The 19,380-nt window shown below is 43.4% G+C and overlaps 1 protein-coding gene across 2 annotated transcripts; it reads right to left on the bottom strand.

Moving 5' to 3' along the window:
* Positions 1-1,666: 1,666 nt before the first annotated feature.
* Positions 1,667-8,824, bottom strand: LOC147797803 (uncharacterized). 2 transcript variants are annotated; one of them, XR_015426894.1, is made up of 2 exons: positions 1,955-8,432; positions 1,667-1,733 (listed from the first exon to the last, which is right to left on the bottom strand). XR_015426894.1 is itself a non-coding variant. In XM_087142646.1 (2 exons), the coding sequence occupies exon 2, from the start codon at positions 8,295-8,297 to the stop codon at positions 2,355-2,357; it is 5,943 nt and encodes a 1,980-aa protein (XP_086998772.1). In that variant the 5' UTR covers positions 8,298-8,340; positions 8,694-8,824; the 3' UTR covers positions 1,672-2,354. The 2 variants fall into 2 exon arrangements, 1 of the variants encoding a protein (XP_086998772.1); XM_087142646.1 differs by adding an exon at positions 8,694-8,824 and having other exon boundaries at positions 1,672-8,340.
* Positions 8,825-19,380: the final 10,556 nt, after the last annotated feature.

Below are 19,380 nucleotides of genomic sequence, written 5' to 3'. Positions count from 1 at the left end.
AACGGGGACAGTAACAAGGGGACAGATACAGTTAAATATTGGATAGTTACAATTTAATCCTTCAAGTTTTTTTAAGATTTGATAATTTCGTTTCAGGCTGCCTGGTTCAAATCACAAATATCATTTATACCTGTTTGGTTCTTGACGTTTTGTGCTTTGTGTTTCTCTTTTAGGATGATTTAGTAAACCAGTCCTGAAAACGTTTTAAAGTCTGTACAGTTAAAAAGAACTCAAACGCAATGAGCTGTAACAAGTTATATTCAGTTGCCAGGTTTCTGCTTAATATTGCAAAGCATGCAAAAACCTAAAGCATTTTTTGCTACATACTGCAAGAATTAGTACACATGACGCGAAGAAACGCGTATCGAATCTCTGTCGACTATATTTTTTTGGTAAAAAGCCATACGAAACTTTTCATTTTAATTCTTAAATTGAAATTAACGAAAAACTATTTGTTACTTAGCGCTTGGACACCTCTAGTATTTGCCGCTGAATTTAAGGAGCAAACGGTCAGACTTAAAGATCAGTGTAGAACTCCCTTTACGCGTGCTAAGATCCTATTTATTTCATTTTTCTTTCCAGGGTACCACTGTTTGTGTACACTTTCCCTCAAAGTATTGATAAATTGCAGTGCTGGCACTCCAGATCATAGAATGTTAGCCAGCTGCTACTGTACTCAAACATTGGGTGTAATGTCATTTGAAAGTCATTGATGTCCTATAAGACGACTAAGGCCCGCTTCAAACTTCGAACTTCTGCCGTGTCTAATTAAAAAAAAATGACCCAAAATTTGAATTAGACATGGCAGAAATTTGACGTTTGAAGCCGTGCCGCTCTTGTGCCGTTAAAAGCGGTAAGACCTGTGGAACTTTCGGCAGAAAGCCAGCAGTTGCTTCAAACGTCGAATTTGTGTCGTGTTTGATTCAATTTAAACGTCCCAACTCGGAACATCATCAGGGCATTTTTAAACTACGCATTGGCACACAACAGCTGCTCGTTTCGGCGTTAAAACAAGATGGCGGTGCACCAACACCTGTCATTTCTGCAACAGTATAATTATAGTCACCTCTGGCTAGTCTGTAAAGACAGATTTCTAGCCTGTGCCTTGGAGATACGGGGAATTCTGGCACCGTGTTACGCTCAAATTCATGTTTTATGTGTGACATGATGAATTTGAAGGTTCCTTTTGAATCTTTTCTCGGAGTTCGTATTACGCATCAATTCTAGCTAAACCTGTATTCTTGGCCAACCGTCGACAAGACCAGGGTCTTTGTAACAATTACCCCGGAAAGGAGGAGAAGCAGGACAAGTTAACAAACGATTGGAACTCTCCTTTTTAGCAATAGTGTGGAGATCTGGGGCATAGTACATTAACATAATGTATGAAGGCGACGTCACCGTGGCCTACGTGCCGAAACACGCACGCGGAGTAAGTCATTTCGCATTCTGAAGATCATGGCTGTCGCTTCCGCCGAGCAGTCGTCGTGGAAACAAACCAAGTATAGCAACTGTGATCATGTGACGCAGAAACTTCAAGACAGCTGCTAGAAGTCAGGGTTCAAGGGTCTCAACAGAAGCTTCTTTTATTCGCAAGGCTACATGACATACATGGCACATGTATCACTTTTTCGCTTAGCTCCTGATTTAAACTCATTTCTAAGCTCCATCCTAGTTCCATGTTCTCAGCCTCTATATTGTAGTTCCTATAGGTTCCATGCAGAGCTCCGTGAAAACTAACAATAAAGAGTAATAAAGATTTCCATAAACATGTGTGAAAGGACATCACATATGCACGTAACATGAACACAAATACATGTACTATCACATGACCTACATGTAGGCTACAGTATATCAACTATCCACGAGTGTGAGGTAAAATCTGGCACAAAAATTCCCTAACTTAAACCAAACCAATAAAGTAATCTCTCCATATAAAGGAAAACAAGTTATTTACCTCCTTGAATCCTCTAAGGTCCATCAAAAGGGTACACTGGATAAAATTCAATCACAAAGTATTTACGATAACTTGGAGAAATGGCATGATCAACTTCCAAAAGCATGAGGTGATTTGTTTGTTTGAACAGCATCTGTGTACTCCACTTAATAACTGCACGAGGGCGCTATAACAGTATGACTAGTCTGCATTAACATGGCTCCCCAAAATTAGTACTATAACTCTAATTTTCAAAACACAGAAACATTAAACAACAACTTGTACGTTGAAAGACCCTTGAATTACTAAACAATTAACTGGTTAAAACTACACTTAATTAACTAACTAGTACTACGTTCTTGGCAAAAGTACGCATAGTAGCAACAAGGTTCAATCTGATTCCTTGGTGTGCTGAGTTGTCTTACTTAGGCTCCTCGACGGGGAACTCTCCGGTATCCTTGTTTGTGACAAGCAGGACTAGCTTCTGCACTGGACGTTCCAAGTATCTTTTGGGATGCGTCTGCTTGCCTTCTACGTCGAGCAATGGGTCGCCTAGAAGAAGACGTGCACTACGCACTAGACCATCTTTTCCTGGAAAGACGTCCTTGACACGGCCCAGTTGCCACCTGTTGCGAGGGAGCGTGTCATCCTTAACAAGCACTATGTCATCAACTTCAAGGTTGGGGTGTGGACGGATCCACTTTTGCCTCAACTGCAATGTCTGGATGTATTCCTTTCTCCAGCGGTTCCAGAATTCATTTGCAAGGAACTGGACTCGACGCCACCTTTTCTTCGAGTAGAGATCAGTGCTTTGGAAACATCCAGGTGGTGGTAAAACCAATGTTGACTTCATAGTCAGCAAGTGATTCGGTGTTAAGGGAGCGAGTGAGGTTGGGTCGTTCAGGTTATCGATGGTCAGAGGTCTGCTATTTATGATGGCAGCTGCTTCTGTCATGAGAGTCCTCAGTGACTCGTCGTCGAGATGAGATCCCAGTTGATCCATTAGGGACGAGAGTACTCTTCGTACCGAGCGGATTTGCCTCTCCCATACTCCTCCTGTATGACTCGCCGTTGGTATATTCGTCTTGAATTCAACTAGGTCGCAGTTCTGCTTGATTAGGAACTTTCTGACATGATCGGTGTTCATCTCTTTCAGGGCTTCATTGAGCTCTGATCGTGTTCCAACGAAGTTGGTGCCCTGGTCACATCTCAGTTGTCGGATAGGTCCTCGAATGGCGATGAATCTACGCAACGCATTGATAAAGACATCAGTACTAAGTGCAGTCGTGGTCTCGATATGGATTGCTCGGGAACTCATACAGGTGAAAAGAACGCCATATCTTTTGAGCTCCTTGCGGCCTTCCTTTATGTACCATGGCCCAAACAGATCTACACCGCAATATGTGAAGGGAGGAGCAGGTTCAAGTCGGTCTTCAGGCAGATTTGCCATCTTCTGTTCTATGACTGGTTTGTACAGCTTTCTACATTTGACACACTTAGAGATGATGCTGGATACCGCAGAGCTGCAACCAATGATCCAATAGCCGCTTGACCTGATCTGGTTAGTGGTCATACTTCGTCCTTGATGACCTGCTACTTCATGGCAGTGTCGGATTATCAGGTCGGTGATGTGATGATTTCTCGGGAGTATCGCCGGGTGCTTGAAGTTGGGAGGAAGGTCAGCCCTCTTGATACGTCCCCCAACTCGCATTACGCCATCTTCATCGATGAACGGGTCCAGTCTATACAGACAGCTTGTCTTTCTCATGGCTTTGTTTCGGACCCCAGCTGTCTGTCGATCCACGCAGTTGCTGCTGACATCCAGTGACTCCAAAATCTTCATTTCCCCTGCGAAGGAATGTCTTTGAAGGAGACGAATGATCTCAACTTCTGATTGATAGAGCTCTTCAACTGTAGCTGGTTCATAGAGAGGGATTGGTCCTTCCTGCGGTGTTTGGATTGGCTTGATCGTTTGTCCTCTCTTGATGAGGCGAGCTTTCAGGCGCTGTTTCAGCTTGAGACAGATTGCTACTGCTCCCTTGACCCGATGCCATTGTGAGAATCTTTCCAGGCGTTCTAACATAGAATGCTTCGGAGATGAATGTGTGGAGAATGCTTGCACTTTCTTCACTTCAGGATCGTCAGAAGAGACTGTTGGACTGCAAGCCTCGATTTCGATTGGAATGTCCCTTTCTTGTAGAAATGCAGGACCATGTAGCCACCTTGATTGATTGACCAATTCGTTTGCACACAGGCCTCTGGAGCCATCATCTGCTGGGTTGGCCTCTGAGCGTACATGTCTCCACTGGTTTGGTTCGGTTTGGTCCCGGATTTGTTGCACCCTGTTTGCCACGAAGGTGTGGAATCTACGGGCGTCGTTGGCTATATATCCTAGGTCAACTTGGCTGTCCGTCCAGAAAACCTCACTGTATTCCTTATAGTCAAGCTCCTTCTGTAGAAGTGCACTGACTCGCACGGATACAACTGCTGCATTGAGTTCTAAGCGAGGGATCGTGACAGTCTTCAACGGGCAGACTCTACACTTGCCCATCACCAGGGCACAGTGGACTCTTCCTTCAGTATCTTGAAGTCGTAGATATGAACACTGTGCATATCCTGTGTTACTGGCATCGGAGAAATGATGAACTTCAATGGATTTCACATCTCCAAAGTCCTCTGGCCGAAAACATCTCGATACCTTTAGGTCTTGAAGATAAATCAGGCTGCTCCGCCATTGCTCCCATCGAGATCTTACAGGGTCTGGGAGTGGATCATCCCAGTCAGCTTGATCTTTGCAGAGGCTCTGCAAAATCTGTTTTCCGACGAGTACGACAGGAGCTACTAGTCCCAGTGGGTCATAGACAGAGCAGACAGTCGATAGAACTCCACGTTTTGTCAGTGGCTGATCCTTCAAAGTGATGCGAAACTGGAAGGTATCTGATTCGATACACCACTGAATTCCAAGGGCTCTCTCAACTGGCAAGGAATCAAATCGAAGGTCGAGATCCTTAATCCCCTTTGCACGGTCTTCCAGTGCAACTGCATCGATGACCTCTACAGAATTACTAACAAACTTATGGAGACGCAGGCCACCTCGTTTGCAAAGATCCTTTGTCTTCTGGATCAGGTCAGTTGCCTCGTGTTTGGTTGGAACGGAGATCAACCCATCATCCACATAGAAATTTCGTCGCACGAAGTTGGCTGCTGCAGACCCACACTCTGTCTCAAAGTCATCAGCTATCTGCCTCAGGCCAAAGTTTGCGCATCCCGGAGATGATGTAGCCCCAAACAGATGCACTTTCATACGAAACACATGAGGATCTCCTTCATAGCATCCATTGCTCCGCCACAAGAACCGAAGAAAGTTACGATGTTCCGCATCGACTTGGAACTGGTAGAACATCTTTTCAACATCGCATATGAGTGCAACAGGTTCTCTTCTGAATCTGCACAGTACACCTACAAGGGCATTAGTAAGGTCGGGACCTTGTAGAAGGTGATCGTTGAGACACACTCCGTGGTATCTAGCACTACAGTCAAAAACTACCCTGATCTTTTCAGGCTTCTTGGTGTGGTATACCCCATGGTGAGGTATGTACCACACATGACCGCTGTCTTCATAGGCTACCTCGGATTCTGGAACACGTTCAGCATAACCGTTTTCGATGATATCCTGCATGAAAGAACAGTAGTCTCGATGGTAGCTTTGATCCCTTGCGAAGCGTGACTTTAACTGATCCAAGCGGCGAACAGCTTGCATCTTATTGTTCGGCAGTTTAGGAGGTTCAGTCCCCTTGAAAGGAAGTGGCATGATGTAATGACCATCCGGTTGCTGGCGGATCCCTTCCTGCATCTTCTTCATGAACTTGCGGTCATCAATCGAAACTGGAACGTCGCATGACTTTCTCTCTGAGAAGTTGAGTTCCATCATCTCAACAATCCCCGAAGGTTTGATGACTTCCTTGACATGTGTTCTAAATGCAAGCAGAACTTGGTCTCTCACGGTGTTCATGCCAACTTGACATTCTGCCTTGGATAACGTTGTCGGGTTCTCGCATGCAAGAATTCTATGGCTCACTCCCACTTGATCGGATTCATTCTCTCTCAGGTCTGGGTCGACAATTCCTATAATTCCCCAACCAAGGTCTGTCCTTTGACCATACGGCTCATTGTCGACTGGCGCAATCACTTCACGAGGGGCAAGGGCTTGTGGGCAATTGTATCCGATTAGGATTCCAACTTCGCAATCAGCCACCGGCATGAGTTCCCTTGCTATCTTGTCCAAGTGGGGCCAGCGTCTTGCCATGTCTGCTGTAGGTATATGTGTGCGGTTAGCTGGCATGATGCCTCTTGTGTATGCCGTAGGGAGCGTTATTCTCAGATTACTGTCATATCCTCTCACTTGTAGTCCTCTGATCTTCCGAGATTCTACTCGCTGATTAGATGAGAACATTGTGGATAGCAGTAGCTGGACCTTAGGTCCATCGAGTCCGAGTGCATCACAGGTATCATCTAAGATAAATGTGGTGTCCGATTGCGTGTCCAGGAGTGCGTACACAAGTCTCTCCTGATTGGGCGTGTCAGAATGTGACACCCATACCGGCACGATCATCGAACTCTTTCCTTGTACGCAGGTGTCACTGAAGTTGTTCACTCTTGTGTGTGAACTCGTTGAAGCTACCACTGGCTTGGGTGGTTCACTCTCTGGCTTCGGGTTTGGGGCTGGAGTTTCCTTGACATCACCATGAAGTGAAGTTGGGTGTCGTCGTTTGCATGTCTGACAGGTTTTTCTTTGCCGGCACTGCTTCGATCTGTGGCCTTGAGTTAAGCAGGCGAAGCAGAGACCCCTTTTCATCACAAATTGTTTCCTCTCTTCAAGCGTCTTGGAAAGGAAACTTCGACAGTCGTCAAGCTGATGACTCCTTTTCTCACACAGTAGACAAACTTCATCTTGAAAACCCCCTTTTCGTTTTGTCTCAGTCGCAGTAGAGAACGTGCTAGCTCCTGCAGCTCTCTTTGATTCCTTTCTGGCACTTCTAGCATCTTGCTTCGTACTCTCACTCGAGGGTCTTTCCGCTTTGAGGGACTGGAGTGAAGTTACAGGGTCGCAGGCAAGATCAGCTTCTTTCACAACAAACTTGACGAATTCCGTGTAGGGGGGAGATTTGTTGTGTTTTTCCTTCCATTCTTGCGCCTTTCGACCCCATCTTGGTACAAGCCAGTCTGGAAGTTTAGCAAGCAGTTTTCGGTTTTCCCTGTCGTCATTGAGAATGTTCAGATTCTCGTTCGTCTTCATCGCAGATTCGCATTGTCGCAGGAAGTCAGCTAGATTTCGCAAACCCTTGCCATCTCTGGGGGCTATTTTGGGCCATGTGTCTAGCTTGTCTCTGAATGCGTTGGCAATGACGAACGGATCACCATATCTCTTCTGTAGCAGGGCCTTGGCCTGGTCAAAGGCATCGTCACTTGATAGGATGAGGAATCCGTCAACTGCTTCCTTTGCTGGTCCAGTCAAATATCTCTTCAAGTAGTGTAGCCTTTCCGAGGAGGGCACACCTCTTTTCTCAATTAATGTTTCAAAGCTGATTCTCCAACTGGGATATTTCAGCGGGTCGCCTGAAAACACACCGGGCTCTGGCGGGGGAAGACGACTCAAGTTCAGCTGATTGGCAAAGACTTTGGCCAGGTCACTCAAGTCGTTTCTGTCATTTCCTGCCAGCGTTGAATTCTTTGGTTTCTCAGGGATTTCATCTGAATTTGCTTGGTGTTCAGATCCCGACAATGGTGGGGACTTATCTGCTAGGCCTGCATTGTCGTGGCAGTTGGGCAATGACTGCACATATTCCCTTACCATTGTGTCACGATTTTCAACCTCTCCAATTTCTTCAATGTCAGAGTTGACAAATTCTTCATTTAGAACCGTGTCTATGGCACGTATTCTGGCTTGGGTAGCACAGAGGTTACGCATTGTTTGCAATTTGGCAAGCTCAGCATGATTTTTTTCTATTTCTGCCCTCTTTTCTGCCTCAGCATCAGCAAATTCTAATTGAGCCTTCAAAGCTGCTGCTTCTGCTGCCAGTGCGGCCTTTGTAGATGTAATCGACGAACGAGAGGAATTTGTCCGGATGCTTCGGTGGGAGTGTCGTGATGACATTCTAGAACGCTTTTCAAAGTGTTCAGATTGTGCCGCTTCCTGTGTCAGGTTGTGATCTGCTCCTGATGCACGAAGCTTGTCACTACTGGTTTCGGTAGGGGAAACTGGATTCGCAGCTGTGCCTGACATGTTAGTATCGGGTGTCTCGGCCATGAAGGGAATGGGCATATGTTCCTGTTCCAATTTCTCTTGTTCTCCGGTGGCAGACATGATGGCGCATGTACATGTACCTGTTCCTAAAAACTGCAAATTACTAAGTGGGAAATAGGTACCGCAAGTTATACACACATGTACATGTAAATATACCAGTGCTGATCAAAATTGGTTGCCACTAAGTATGCAAATTTCTAATTTAGGAATAGGCAATCAGCACTAGTAAACAGCACTTAAGTACTTAAGTATTTCGCAAATTACAACATGCTCAACTGCAGTGAGAAACAGAATTAACTGGCAAGAATTCTTCATGACGATTCAAAATGGCAAGAAAATTTACATGGCAACATGCGAAAGTACACGTGAATCTTCAATACAAATATGTACACTTTTGTAAGGAATCAAATGAGGTTACAAGTTTCGTCGATTTCACAGGACGTCATGACAACTCACAAGCAAGTCTAGATTCATATAAGACATGTAAATCAGGGCGAAATGCAGTTTACGAATGTCTCAAAATGAATTCATACGACATGGCAAACAGTACGTGTTCAAAGTTTATAACGGAAGAGTTCCTTGAGCGATGCTGCAAATTCTAGTTCGTCTTCTCGGTAGGTTGGCGGCAGCCTGCTGTATGATGCATTTCGTCCTGTTCGTCTGATGTTAGCCCAATGTATGACGCAGCAGGCCTTGTACTAAGATGTCAATCCAGATGTACAATGCAATGGCCTCCGGTAGTACAATCAAACTCCGATGCATGATACGCCAGCACCTGGTAGTATGAACTCCAACTGATGATACGGAAGCCCCCTAGTAGTAGTATCTGACGTGTAACCAATGTGTATTCGATGACCCAATGCCCGATGATCGGAGTTTTCACTATAGCAACTGTGATCATGTGACGCAGAAACTTCAAGACAGCTGCTAGAAGTCAGGGTTCAAGGGTCTCAACAGAAGCTTCTTTTATTCGCAAGGCTACATGACATACATGGCACATGTATCACTTTTTCGCTTAGCTCCTGATTTAAACTCATTTCTAAGCTCCATCCTAGTTCCATGTTCTCAGCGTCTATATTGTAGTTCCTATAGGTTCCATGCAGAGCTCCGTGAAAACTAACAATAAAGAGTAATAAAGATTTCCATAAACATGTGTGAAAGGACATCACATATGCACGTAACATGAACACAAATACATGTACTATCACATGACCTACATGTAGGCTACAGTATATCAACTATCCACGAGTGTGAGGTAAAATCTGGCACAAAAATTCCCTAACTTAAACCAAACCAATAAAGTAATCTCTCCATATAAAGGAAAACAAGTTATTTACCTCCTTGAATCCTCTAAGGTCCATCAAAAGGGTACACTGGATAAAATTCAATCACAAAGTATTTACGATAACTTGGAGAAATGGCATGATCAACTTCCAAAAGCATGAGGTGATTTGTTTGTTTGAACAGCATCTGTGTACTCCACTTAATAACTGCACGAGGGCGCTATAACAGTATGACTAGTCTGCATTAACACCAAGTTTTGATGCTAAAACCCCGGAAAACCTAGAGTTTCCAGTTTGGGTGGGAACCCACACTTCAATAGATTATCCCTGAACAGTCAAGGTGGGTTTCATAAAGGATTTAGTGATAACTTTTCAGAAAACTTTAAAGTACGATATGTCAAACACTTGAACCTGCATGAATAACGTTACATATATGTACATGTACTTAAGGACAATAGCCTTTACATGACTAAAGACGTCCGTTATTCTTTCAATTGTACAGGGTTTCTTTTATGCTTTTAACCTGTCCTTTCTACTACTATTTTGGGACTGGTCAGCTGGTGTGATCACTGTGATGGAATAAATAGATTCACCAATACTTGTAAAGACGAGAGGTTTCAGGTCGAGTTATTTCGGCATGTTCAATCTCCCTTCATCATTCTCCCTCACCGGTGGACGAATCACCCCCTGATAGTTTAAGGCAGGGCTGGACCAGTACAATAACATTGAGTAGTAAAAAAAAAAAGAAGTAATAAAATGTGGAATCCGAGAGACTATTTGTTGCAGTGGACACAATGTGTCCTGCTGGATGCATAATTAATTAGCTCTCACCCCATCCGGGCGCTGACGTATCCACAGGCCACTACAATATAAATGTAATTTTCTGCATAAAATTACAGTACAAAAACTTCTTGATTTATAGCTAACTTGCTGAAATGCCACTTGGAAACCTGGTGTTTTAACATACTACGATTCTTGCTTAAGCCTTACCATTCTGATGTTCTTCAGTAGACAAATCTTTGTATTTAATCTATTCGTGACGTACTGCAGGAGTTCAAGACAAGCAGTTGCAGGTCGCCCTGCCGCCCTTTCCTTTAGAAAACTCCTGAATGCAAAGGAATTGCTCAACATGACTACAGAGTATCATCTTTTAGAACCCTGTACATTAACTAACACAGGATTGGGAATGGTCTCTGCATTCTCAATTGATTACATGAATTTGGTCAGTTAGGGTGTAATGAGAGGTCTATGGATTCTATTAAAAGCAGGTTAAGAGCTCAAACTGTCACAGATATAACTGAAGCCTTAATTTGTTCACGAAAGGGAATTTAGAGGGCGACCACAGTCTTTAAAGGTTATTAATCGCTGGAAGGTGACCAAATTCAGGCACGTTTTACTGTACACTGGATTGCTCCATTTGTCAAATGAAGCTAAGGGTTTTGGACATCTGGACAAAATTCTCAGTTTTCCATTTGATGCGTCTTGTTAAAAAGGCCTACATCCCCTTTTCAACAGGTAGACTGAGGAAAAACTTGCTGCAACAAATTCACACACGTTCAACATTCACTCATTAGAAAAAAGAACACATGAATGGTCCCTTGCCACAATTTATTCATAGTTGTCAACAAATACGTAGAGCTGCAGTAGCCTCTTGTAACATTTAAACTTACTGGAAAGACTGTCTGGGTATTGTCCGTAATATTGTCATGTATCAATAGATAACAGTTGTCTACGAATTATTTGAAATTGTCCAGGACTACATTACTTGTCCCTTTCAATCTGGCAGCAAAGGAATTCGCCTAGTTCGTAAACTGGACGGCATTCTGCAAATACCATCCTTCATGGAAATAAAATGTGCATTATTTCCCTTCAAAACAAGACAGCTGGTGTTAGCTTTGACTCACCAGGTTTGGTGAGCTTTATCGACACACGAAGCAAAACCGGCAATAGTCCCCCCAAAATAACATCTTGATGTAAGACAACAAGCATGGTTTCAAGAATAAAAAATTATTGAAAAAATTGATCATAGGGCTCGTTACTGAGGGTTTGGTAGCCTTAACCCTTCTAAGCTGGCTTCTTGAAAGTGATTCCTGTTTGATCTCAATCCAAAAGCCGGGTGGAAAAAGATGTCCAGCTATTGACAACTTTCAGACGTTCTTGTAGTTTCCAAGATGTAGTCCTTAAATGTAAATTTATTTTTACACTTATTTACTTTTGATAGTTTAACCTTGCTCACACTCATTTGCATAAGATTTGCATTACATTTACATTGGAAGCGTGGCCAAACAAAGGATTGTGGGACAATAAGGGCTCGAGTGTTTTTGGTGAGAGCTGATATTCGTTTTGTACCATTGTATTTCGTGTGGATGTTGCCTCATTGCTCATCAAGATTGGAAGGAGTTTCGAACATGCATTGAACTTCTGACTCTAGCAAGTATTTGTACGACCCTGGTCGCTGTGAACGTGAATTATTCGGATGATTCCGATCGATCCACTTAATTCTTTGTGAACTCTGTGACTAGCTCCGTGTAAACTTTTGGCTATGTACGTCGAACGCAAGTGAATAGGTGAACTGATTTGAGAATTCAAGGTATTGTTTGAAATTTACGTGTAAGACTTGTCAGTTTAATTAAAGCCCACGGTCGCCACGGCCGTAAGTTCTTTAACAACATTTATTGTGGCACCTGTTTTTAAAGAGAAACAACTGTGACATGAAAAGTCATTAACCAGTGTCCAGCAAATGAATGTTTTACAATGTTTTGCTAAATTGAAGCAGCGTATAATAATCTTCCAGTAGTACATGAATCATAATGAAACAATAAGTAATCCCCTAGCGATTAAATCCTTTGTGAGACGTGTGCTGAACTTTTGTAACAACAAAATGAAATGGTAGAACAGTATTCCAAAGGAAACCACGGTAACCCATGTAAAATTTAAGCAAGATGTTTATTTTTTATCAAGCTGTTGTTCAGTTGATTTGTTTGTTGTAACCACACTGGGGTAACCATGGAAAATGTTAGACAATTGCAGGTATTCTGAGTTCTGTTGAAAAATGTATTACATTGACCAAGTTATAAAATAAATGGTACAATATCATGAAATGAGGGATTTTACTCCAAGTCGTGCAGCACATAAAGGTGCTTTATATTCTTGAAAAGACTCTAATACCGTATGTTATGGGACTTTAGAAAGAGAAATTGTTATCTTGTAATGATGTCAATGTTCCCTAAATTTTGTGAGTGATAAACGTTCCTATAAATGGATATATGTTTTTTTCTGTGGGAAAAAGTCATAGGTACTTTTGATGTGACCCATTGCATGCCACCAAATAATACATTGATATAGTTGAAATATATCGTTACGATAATTTTATGACAAATTATTTTACATTCTGTATTAGCCAATGAGAGAAAGATTATTTGGTCCTGGAGGGGCAGAAATTCTGCAGAGAACAGCAAGTCTACTGGCTATAGTGAAGAAAGTGGACGCCAACACCGCGAGGAGTCTAAATTAGGAAGAGCACTGCTAGATGGTATCAGTTTCCCTCTATGAAGCTTGTAAAAGAGGTTGGAATTTCGAGATGGCCCTTCACAGTTTTAAGAAGGTTGTCAACTGGTACGTTTAAGCCCTTTCTCATGGAGTGGTTTGCTGAGGTTACCATGGTTTTGTTTATGGCACTTTCATGTTATTTTTGAATTCCCCACAGAGCTAATAAGCAGGGTCCAATGTTTTAACATGTCCTCCTAATAATAGGGTCATGGTTGGGGTCATTTTGATGGTGTGTTCATGATGCGGATCTCGTTAAATCTTTGTGAATTGTGCAAGTTGGGGGCGGTTAGTAAGTTAGTACTTGGCAAGGAACGCTGGACAATGAAGGGACACCGGAAAACAGGGCTGGGAGGTGACTGGTGGTGGTTATAATGATCAATCAGTCATGAGCATGGAGCATTAATTGCCCCATGAAGTCCTCAAGAAATAAACACCCTGAAAATAAATTATTCAATCGAAACCATTATACATGCCATTCTTAAGACACACAAAAAGGTGAATTAAGCATCGCTTGCAATATGCGTCACGTATTCAAACTGTAATCCTGACTTAGCTATTCCACGGTTACATACCCACAACATAATTTAGTTTTTTTCGGAGCTTGTCTTCGAAAGAACAAACTTTGAGTCGGGGGGGAGTGAGTATGGTGAATGAATCAGACCCGGCGCGCTGCACGCACAATTAACCAATCAAGGGCTGCATTATGCGCATGTATGTTTCCTGCGCAGGCCAGTTTGCGCGCGAAAATGTCACATTTCCTTCGGGTCCACCACCATTGCCGCACGTAGAAAAAGTCAGCTTACGGTTACTCGCTGGAAAGTCGTAATAAATCTGCTGTTCCTGAGCCAAGTGACGGCTAGTCGTTTCTTAGGATGCCACGAGGGAGAGGGAAGAAGCGGAGAGCGCCAGAGGCCTCCGGGAGACCGTCAACGACGAAAATTTTAGTCATGAGTGGGGATGGTAGCTCGGCAACTCCGCAACACACTCGCGCTCAGGTGCGTGCAATTTAGACACTTCTCGGCCCTCAAGTTCTTGCCGACAGCAGCGGGGTTGCATAGCGCCCTCCTTCGATGAGACAACAGCCACCGGTCTCATGCTCTGGAAACGCTTGCGTTCAGCAACTGCAACCTTCGACTGGATCGACTTTGACGGCGAGTTTGACAGATACTGCAACAGTTGGACCTTTGAATCCGATGCCAGCATCCTCCACGGCGGGCGGTATTAAGGCATTAAAATGTTGTGCTTGTTGAGGAAAGGATTGGAAATAAAACTCGGCATGGTGATGGCCAACCGAGTGGACTGGCAACTCTGTTTCTGTGTTTCACTTCCTTGGGAGTCAATGCAATGTTATACAATTTATACACGAAGCAGCGTGCCTGCGTGGTGGTATACACGACGCAATATAACAATGGCCCATGACGCCCTTGCTAAAGAGCAAAACCATGGATAATGGAGGTAGGTGAAATGGGATGCCACATTGAGTAACGTTTTAGGGAAGTCGGTGGTTAATATGAATCTACCTGCTCTTAGGCATGGAGGAGATCTTGATGATGAAGCTAGGATGGTGTACATAAGGGAAAATAGTGGCAAGCACAAAAACCTTGAAGTCTCTACCCGTGTACTTTTTTTAAATGTGATAAAGTTTATCTTGGGGCAAGATCTGATGGCCTTGTTTCTCGCCTCTGCTGTGGAGAGTTTTGGAAATTAAATATCCACTTCATCAATCTCATCAAAATGAAGGGAAGTATTAAATCGAAAAGAAATAGTGCTTATTACACCCAGGTACAAGTGGAGATGGCTGTTACAGCAAGAAGTTTGTGCCTTTTTTTGGTTTATACCCACAAAGGTTTAGTAACTGTCAAGGTGCAATATGAGGGTGGCCACTTTGCTGATGTGTACAGATCTTATCGTTTTGAGAAAGACAATGTCTGAGCAAGCACGCACCGTCAATCAGCTTTTGTTATTCGTTTTCACGTATGTGTATTTGAGACAAACAATTATTATCTTGGTTGTTCTATTGACCTGTTGTATTCGATGATTCAGCGGTTTTTCACTATAGACGAATTTTGTATCCCGGACAGCAGCTATGATTCTTATGATCAGGATAAACTTACAATTGGCCATTAAGCTTTTGGGTATAGGTTTGAAAACGTGAATTCATTTCTTCAATATGACTTTTTTGGTCTAGCTAGCAGTTGGCTCCTTTATTCTAAACCACAGTAACTAGGCTCTGCTAAAGATTGCATTGCAAAAGAGAAAAAAGTTCTACTGTTAATATTTAAACCCAAATGCGAATTTCCTTAAAAAGATTTCTTTTTTGAAGCATCAATTTCTACCTTTTAGCTGTTTCCTTTGCTTACTGCAAATTACAAACATAAAGCATTGTGCATCTTGTACATGCTCAACATGTCTTGCCGTTTCTGCAACACTTTAAACTTTGAACCAAACAAGTGAGGTTTGGGCAGTCATACCTACAGTATATACCGTAGAGGTGCCGTATAGTCTTGCCAAAAGCCATGTTGGCAAGGATTGTGGAAGTAGAGAATTGTGCTGAGGTCGGGTATTTGAGGACAACACCCTTCTGTTCATCTGCCATTTTAGGCAAATACATGCACCCTCACCAGATTTGTTACTCTCCTTTTTTAGGTTTGGGACAATAACACAGTCTTATGTGACGCTTTTCGCCATGGAGACGCGAGTAATCAGGTTTACCTTTTCTGACTACCTTGAATCGGATATCTCTCTCAATTTCCAGCGTTGTTGTTGGGAGGGTTAAAATGTATTGGCAATAATTCTGGAATTTGCACTTAACAATTGCTTTCATGAAAGGGCCTTTACCTTCCCTACAGCCGTTTTTTGGTTCAGTTGTATTAGTGGGCTAACCACGCAATATGAAGCTGTACACGCACGTAAATGTAAACTAAATCGTTTAAAACCATAGTTTTACTTTTCATTTCTCCCCGTCTGGAAGAACTGTCATAATTTAGGTCGATACAAAATTGAAGGTGTGTGTGTCTGGATTTATGTCTTCTTGTTGGAGTAAACTGGGGATCTTACCGGTGAGGTTCAACATCTGAGCTCAGCGACGGACGGCCTGCAGCGATCGTTTTCCTTGCTATCTTATTAAATTAAGAAAAAGGTGCCAGCTATGTTGCTTGAATGTTTGGTACAGAATGTCCTTCTATTGCTTACGTATCTTGTTTTTCTAGTTGTTTTTTTCAAAGTGGTTTTATCTTACCACTTTGTTGCTGAGACACTGATGAAAACCTTACTTTTGCTAGGAAAAAATTTGTGGGGAGTTCACGTCCTTGTCAGTAGAATCGCTACCTGGTTGCCTAAAGAAAGCATTAGGTGGAATTTGTCATCATGTGCTTCGGTATTTGGTCCCCATTGAGGTGTTCTTCGGCGTAGAGATTGTGTCGTGGAAACTTCATTCTTGCAGGCAGGATCTCTCCTGGACATGCTAGAGGATTTCCATTTTGGGCAATAGAAAGACGCGCCCTCATCTCCGGACTTCTGCTCAAAGCAAACGCAACCAATCTAACTGGAAACGCATTATGGCGTTTACAGTACTATACATAGATAGGGTCTCTCATCATTTGGCCTCTTGCGTTATATTCCTCGAGGACTCTGCATACGATAAACTTTAAAAGAACAAAGGATACATACTACAATGTTTAGGTGGCCAAGTTCAAATGATAAAAAATTCGGTTACATAAACAAACTGCTTTGAATGGCATGACAACTGGAAATGAATTGAGGCTAATACTTGAGTGACCCGTATATAGCAATTAGAAAATTACAAGCAGGTTGGGAAAAAGACTGTTTATCTGCAATGCAAGTAAACGGAGAACGTACACAGAAAGTAGTCTGTGAAAACATGAATAATACTACTACACTTCAGAAAGGAAGTTACAATGTACGTGTGGTTCATATACAGATTAAAAGTCCACGTGCACAAGGGACTTCAGGGTACTACATCTCTATCATGTACATACGAAAACTTAAAGCGTTGTCTCTAAAGGCGTAAGGCTAAGCTGCTAACGTTGAATACATCAAAGGCATAGTGTATACAGTAACTGAATAATTAGCAGTCGGAAAGTTAATTGAAATACTCAGACATACTAGTATTTATATAAAGGCAAGGCCAACTACATGTACATATACCTTAAGCATGAAACTTTACGAGAGGCAAAACTTGCCTTATGCAAAACAATACATATAAGCTGACGTTTCTAGCCTTAAACTTTGATCCAGATAGTCTCAAAATAGACTTTCATCATAAAGGAAACTCGCAGTTACGGAAGAGGACTCCAGAAGAACTGCAAAGAATCCCCCAAATGGGGAATTGGACAACTGAATCGGCCGTATGTCTCGATTGGCTGCCATCTGGCGCTCAATCCTGGCAAATTCTTGAGGGCAGCACAAATATGAAACTGTGATACACAGGAGGCTTTGATTGTCGGCACTGTCTGAAAATACTCTTTGAGGATTGAACAGCGCATACTGTATTTATAATAATGAACACCATTACTGGGCGAATATGTTTCTTTTCGGACAGTGTCAAGAAAATTTAGGCAACAGTTTCGTGGTAGTTGGAATAGTTGAAGGATGGAATTTTACCATACTAACCAACACAGCTCCACCCCATCGAGTTAAGGGAGAGACAGGATGGTGGATGTTTTAATCTTTTGGAAGGAAATTGACGTAACCTCCTGTCCAAGGACGGACCCAGTTCCGCACAGTACTTTTATGTTATCAGTAACTTCTTCATGATGCTGTTTGACCACTCCAAGCACTGTGGTTTCCTCCGACAGGGAGCAGAATGTCTTGTTGCTTGGTGGCAACATGATGTACTGCTCACAAGGAAGACAAGCATGGTGATTACTCTGAAGAAAATACAAGCTACATGCAGACTGTATTCTAAGATTTCCTTGAATTTTTAAATCACTTTCATTGAAAATAATTTCTTACAAACCATTTACACAAATCGTTGATCGTCCCTTTTGGGTTTCCACCCCTCGCGTTCCACTGCCTTTCTGCGTGCCATATCTTCTATCTCTTGCACGCTCGGTTCTATTCTGTACAGGCCCAATCTTTCAGAAAAACGCTTGGGCATGTTCTCTGCCACTCTAACTCGGGGGGGGGTACCCTTAGGTACGTGCTAAAGAGTACCCATTAGGTGTCGGGATGGTCTTGGATCAAAGAGAGGACAGTGAGAGAGAGGAAGTGTACGAGACTGTACGAGAACATTTTGATATCATGCCTTCGATAGAACGTGCGCATTTTTACGTAAATGACAACCTCTTACCCAACGGTGGAGGACCGGGGCTTATCGTGTATTGCAAGGACATAATAAACGTACCGCAGCTAAACGACGATCCAGTAATGGACGATTGGGATAGAGAGATGGGCGCAAGATGGCCGCTCAACGACGGCATCAGGATACCCGTGTGCTACCTGGACGGTCAATGCAGACCGCACTACGTGCAACGCAACAGACTGTTTATCAACGATTACCAATGCAGTATATGCAATCCGCACTACGGAACGGGTACCAACACGGTACAGACAGGTCAAGTGGACACGGAGATATCCTATTTACCGGGAGAAATGACGGACGCCATGGAGAGAGTATGTGGGGGGAATATATATTCCGATTAGACACGCGCACGCATCCCAAGAGGGGTTACGAGTACATTGCGTGGGACTGCGACAGACTGGCACTTAATCTACGGGACGAACTCGAAGAATTCAATACGTCGTGGAGTCAGAACTGGCCAAAACGTACTGGGACGAGGGAGACCCGAAGAGACCTCTGACCTTTAGAACATTCTATACCGATGACGCACATCCGGTAGAAGACGAAGTGATACCACCTGAGGAAACGGGGTCCGAAGAACACGTGCCCATCCCATCTCGACCGCCACCCCCCGACGTGAGTGAAGGCGACCAAAAAGCCAGAGATAGAGAGGAGGCGGTCAGAAGAGGAGAGAGCAAAGAAGAAGTGGAACCGCCACATGCACCGGTCGTGCCAGCAGAGACTCCTGATGAGCCCCAGGACACAGCCAGAGAACTGACTGAGAGACCTACTGCGCCGGATCCGCCACCTCTTCAACCGACGGGAGGAGGAACGAAACCAGGACCGGGACCGCCCATTAAACGACCCCGATTGGAGGAAGAAGAGATAGCTGACTCGGAGGCCAAAGCACCTGGAAACCGAGAACAGGGTGCTGGAGATGATCCTAATCAGCACAATAGCGGTGCTGGAGGATCTGGACCTGGAATTCAGCACTATGAAAAGACTTTTA

The sequence above is a fragment of the Acanthaster planci genome, linkage group LG10, assembly GCF_054643075.1.
Source record: "Acanthaster planci isolate LZ-2023a linkage group LG10, COTS_SCS, whole genome shotgun sequence".
Lineage (NCBI taxonomy): Eukaryota > Metazoa > Echinodermata > Asteroidea > Valvatida > Acanthasteridae > Acanthaster > Acanthaster planci.
The sequence above is the reverse complement of the archived record's forward strand: the minus strand, read 5'-3'. Positions and strand labels throughout refer to the sequence as shown.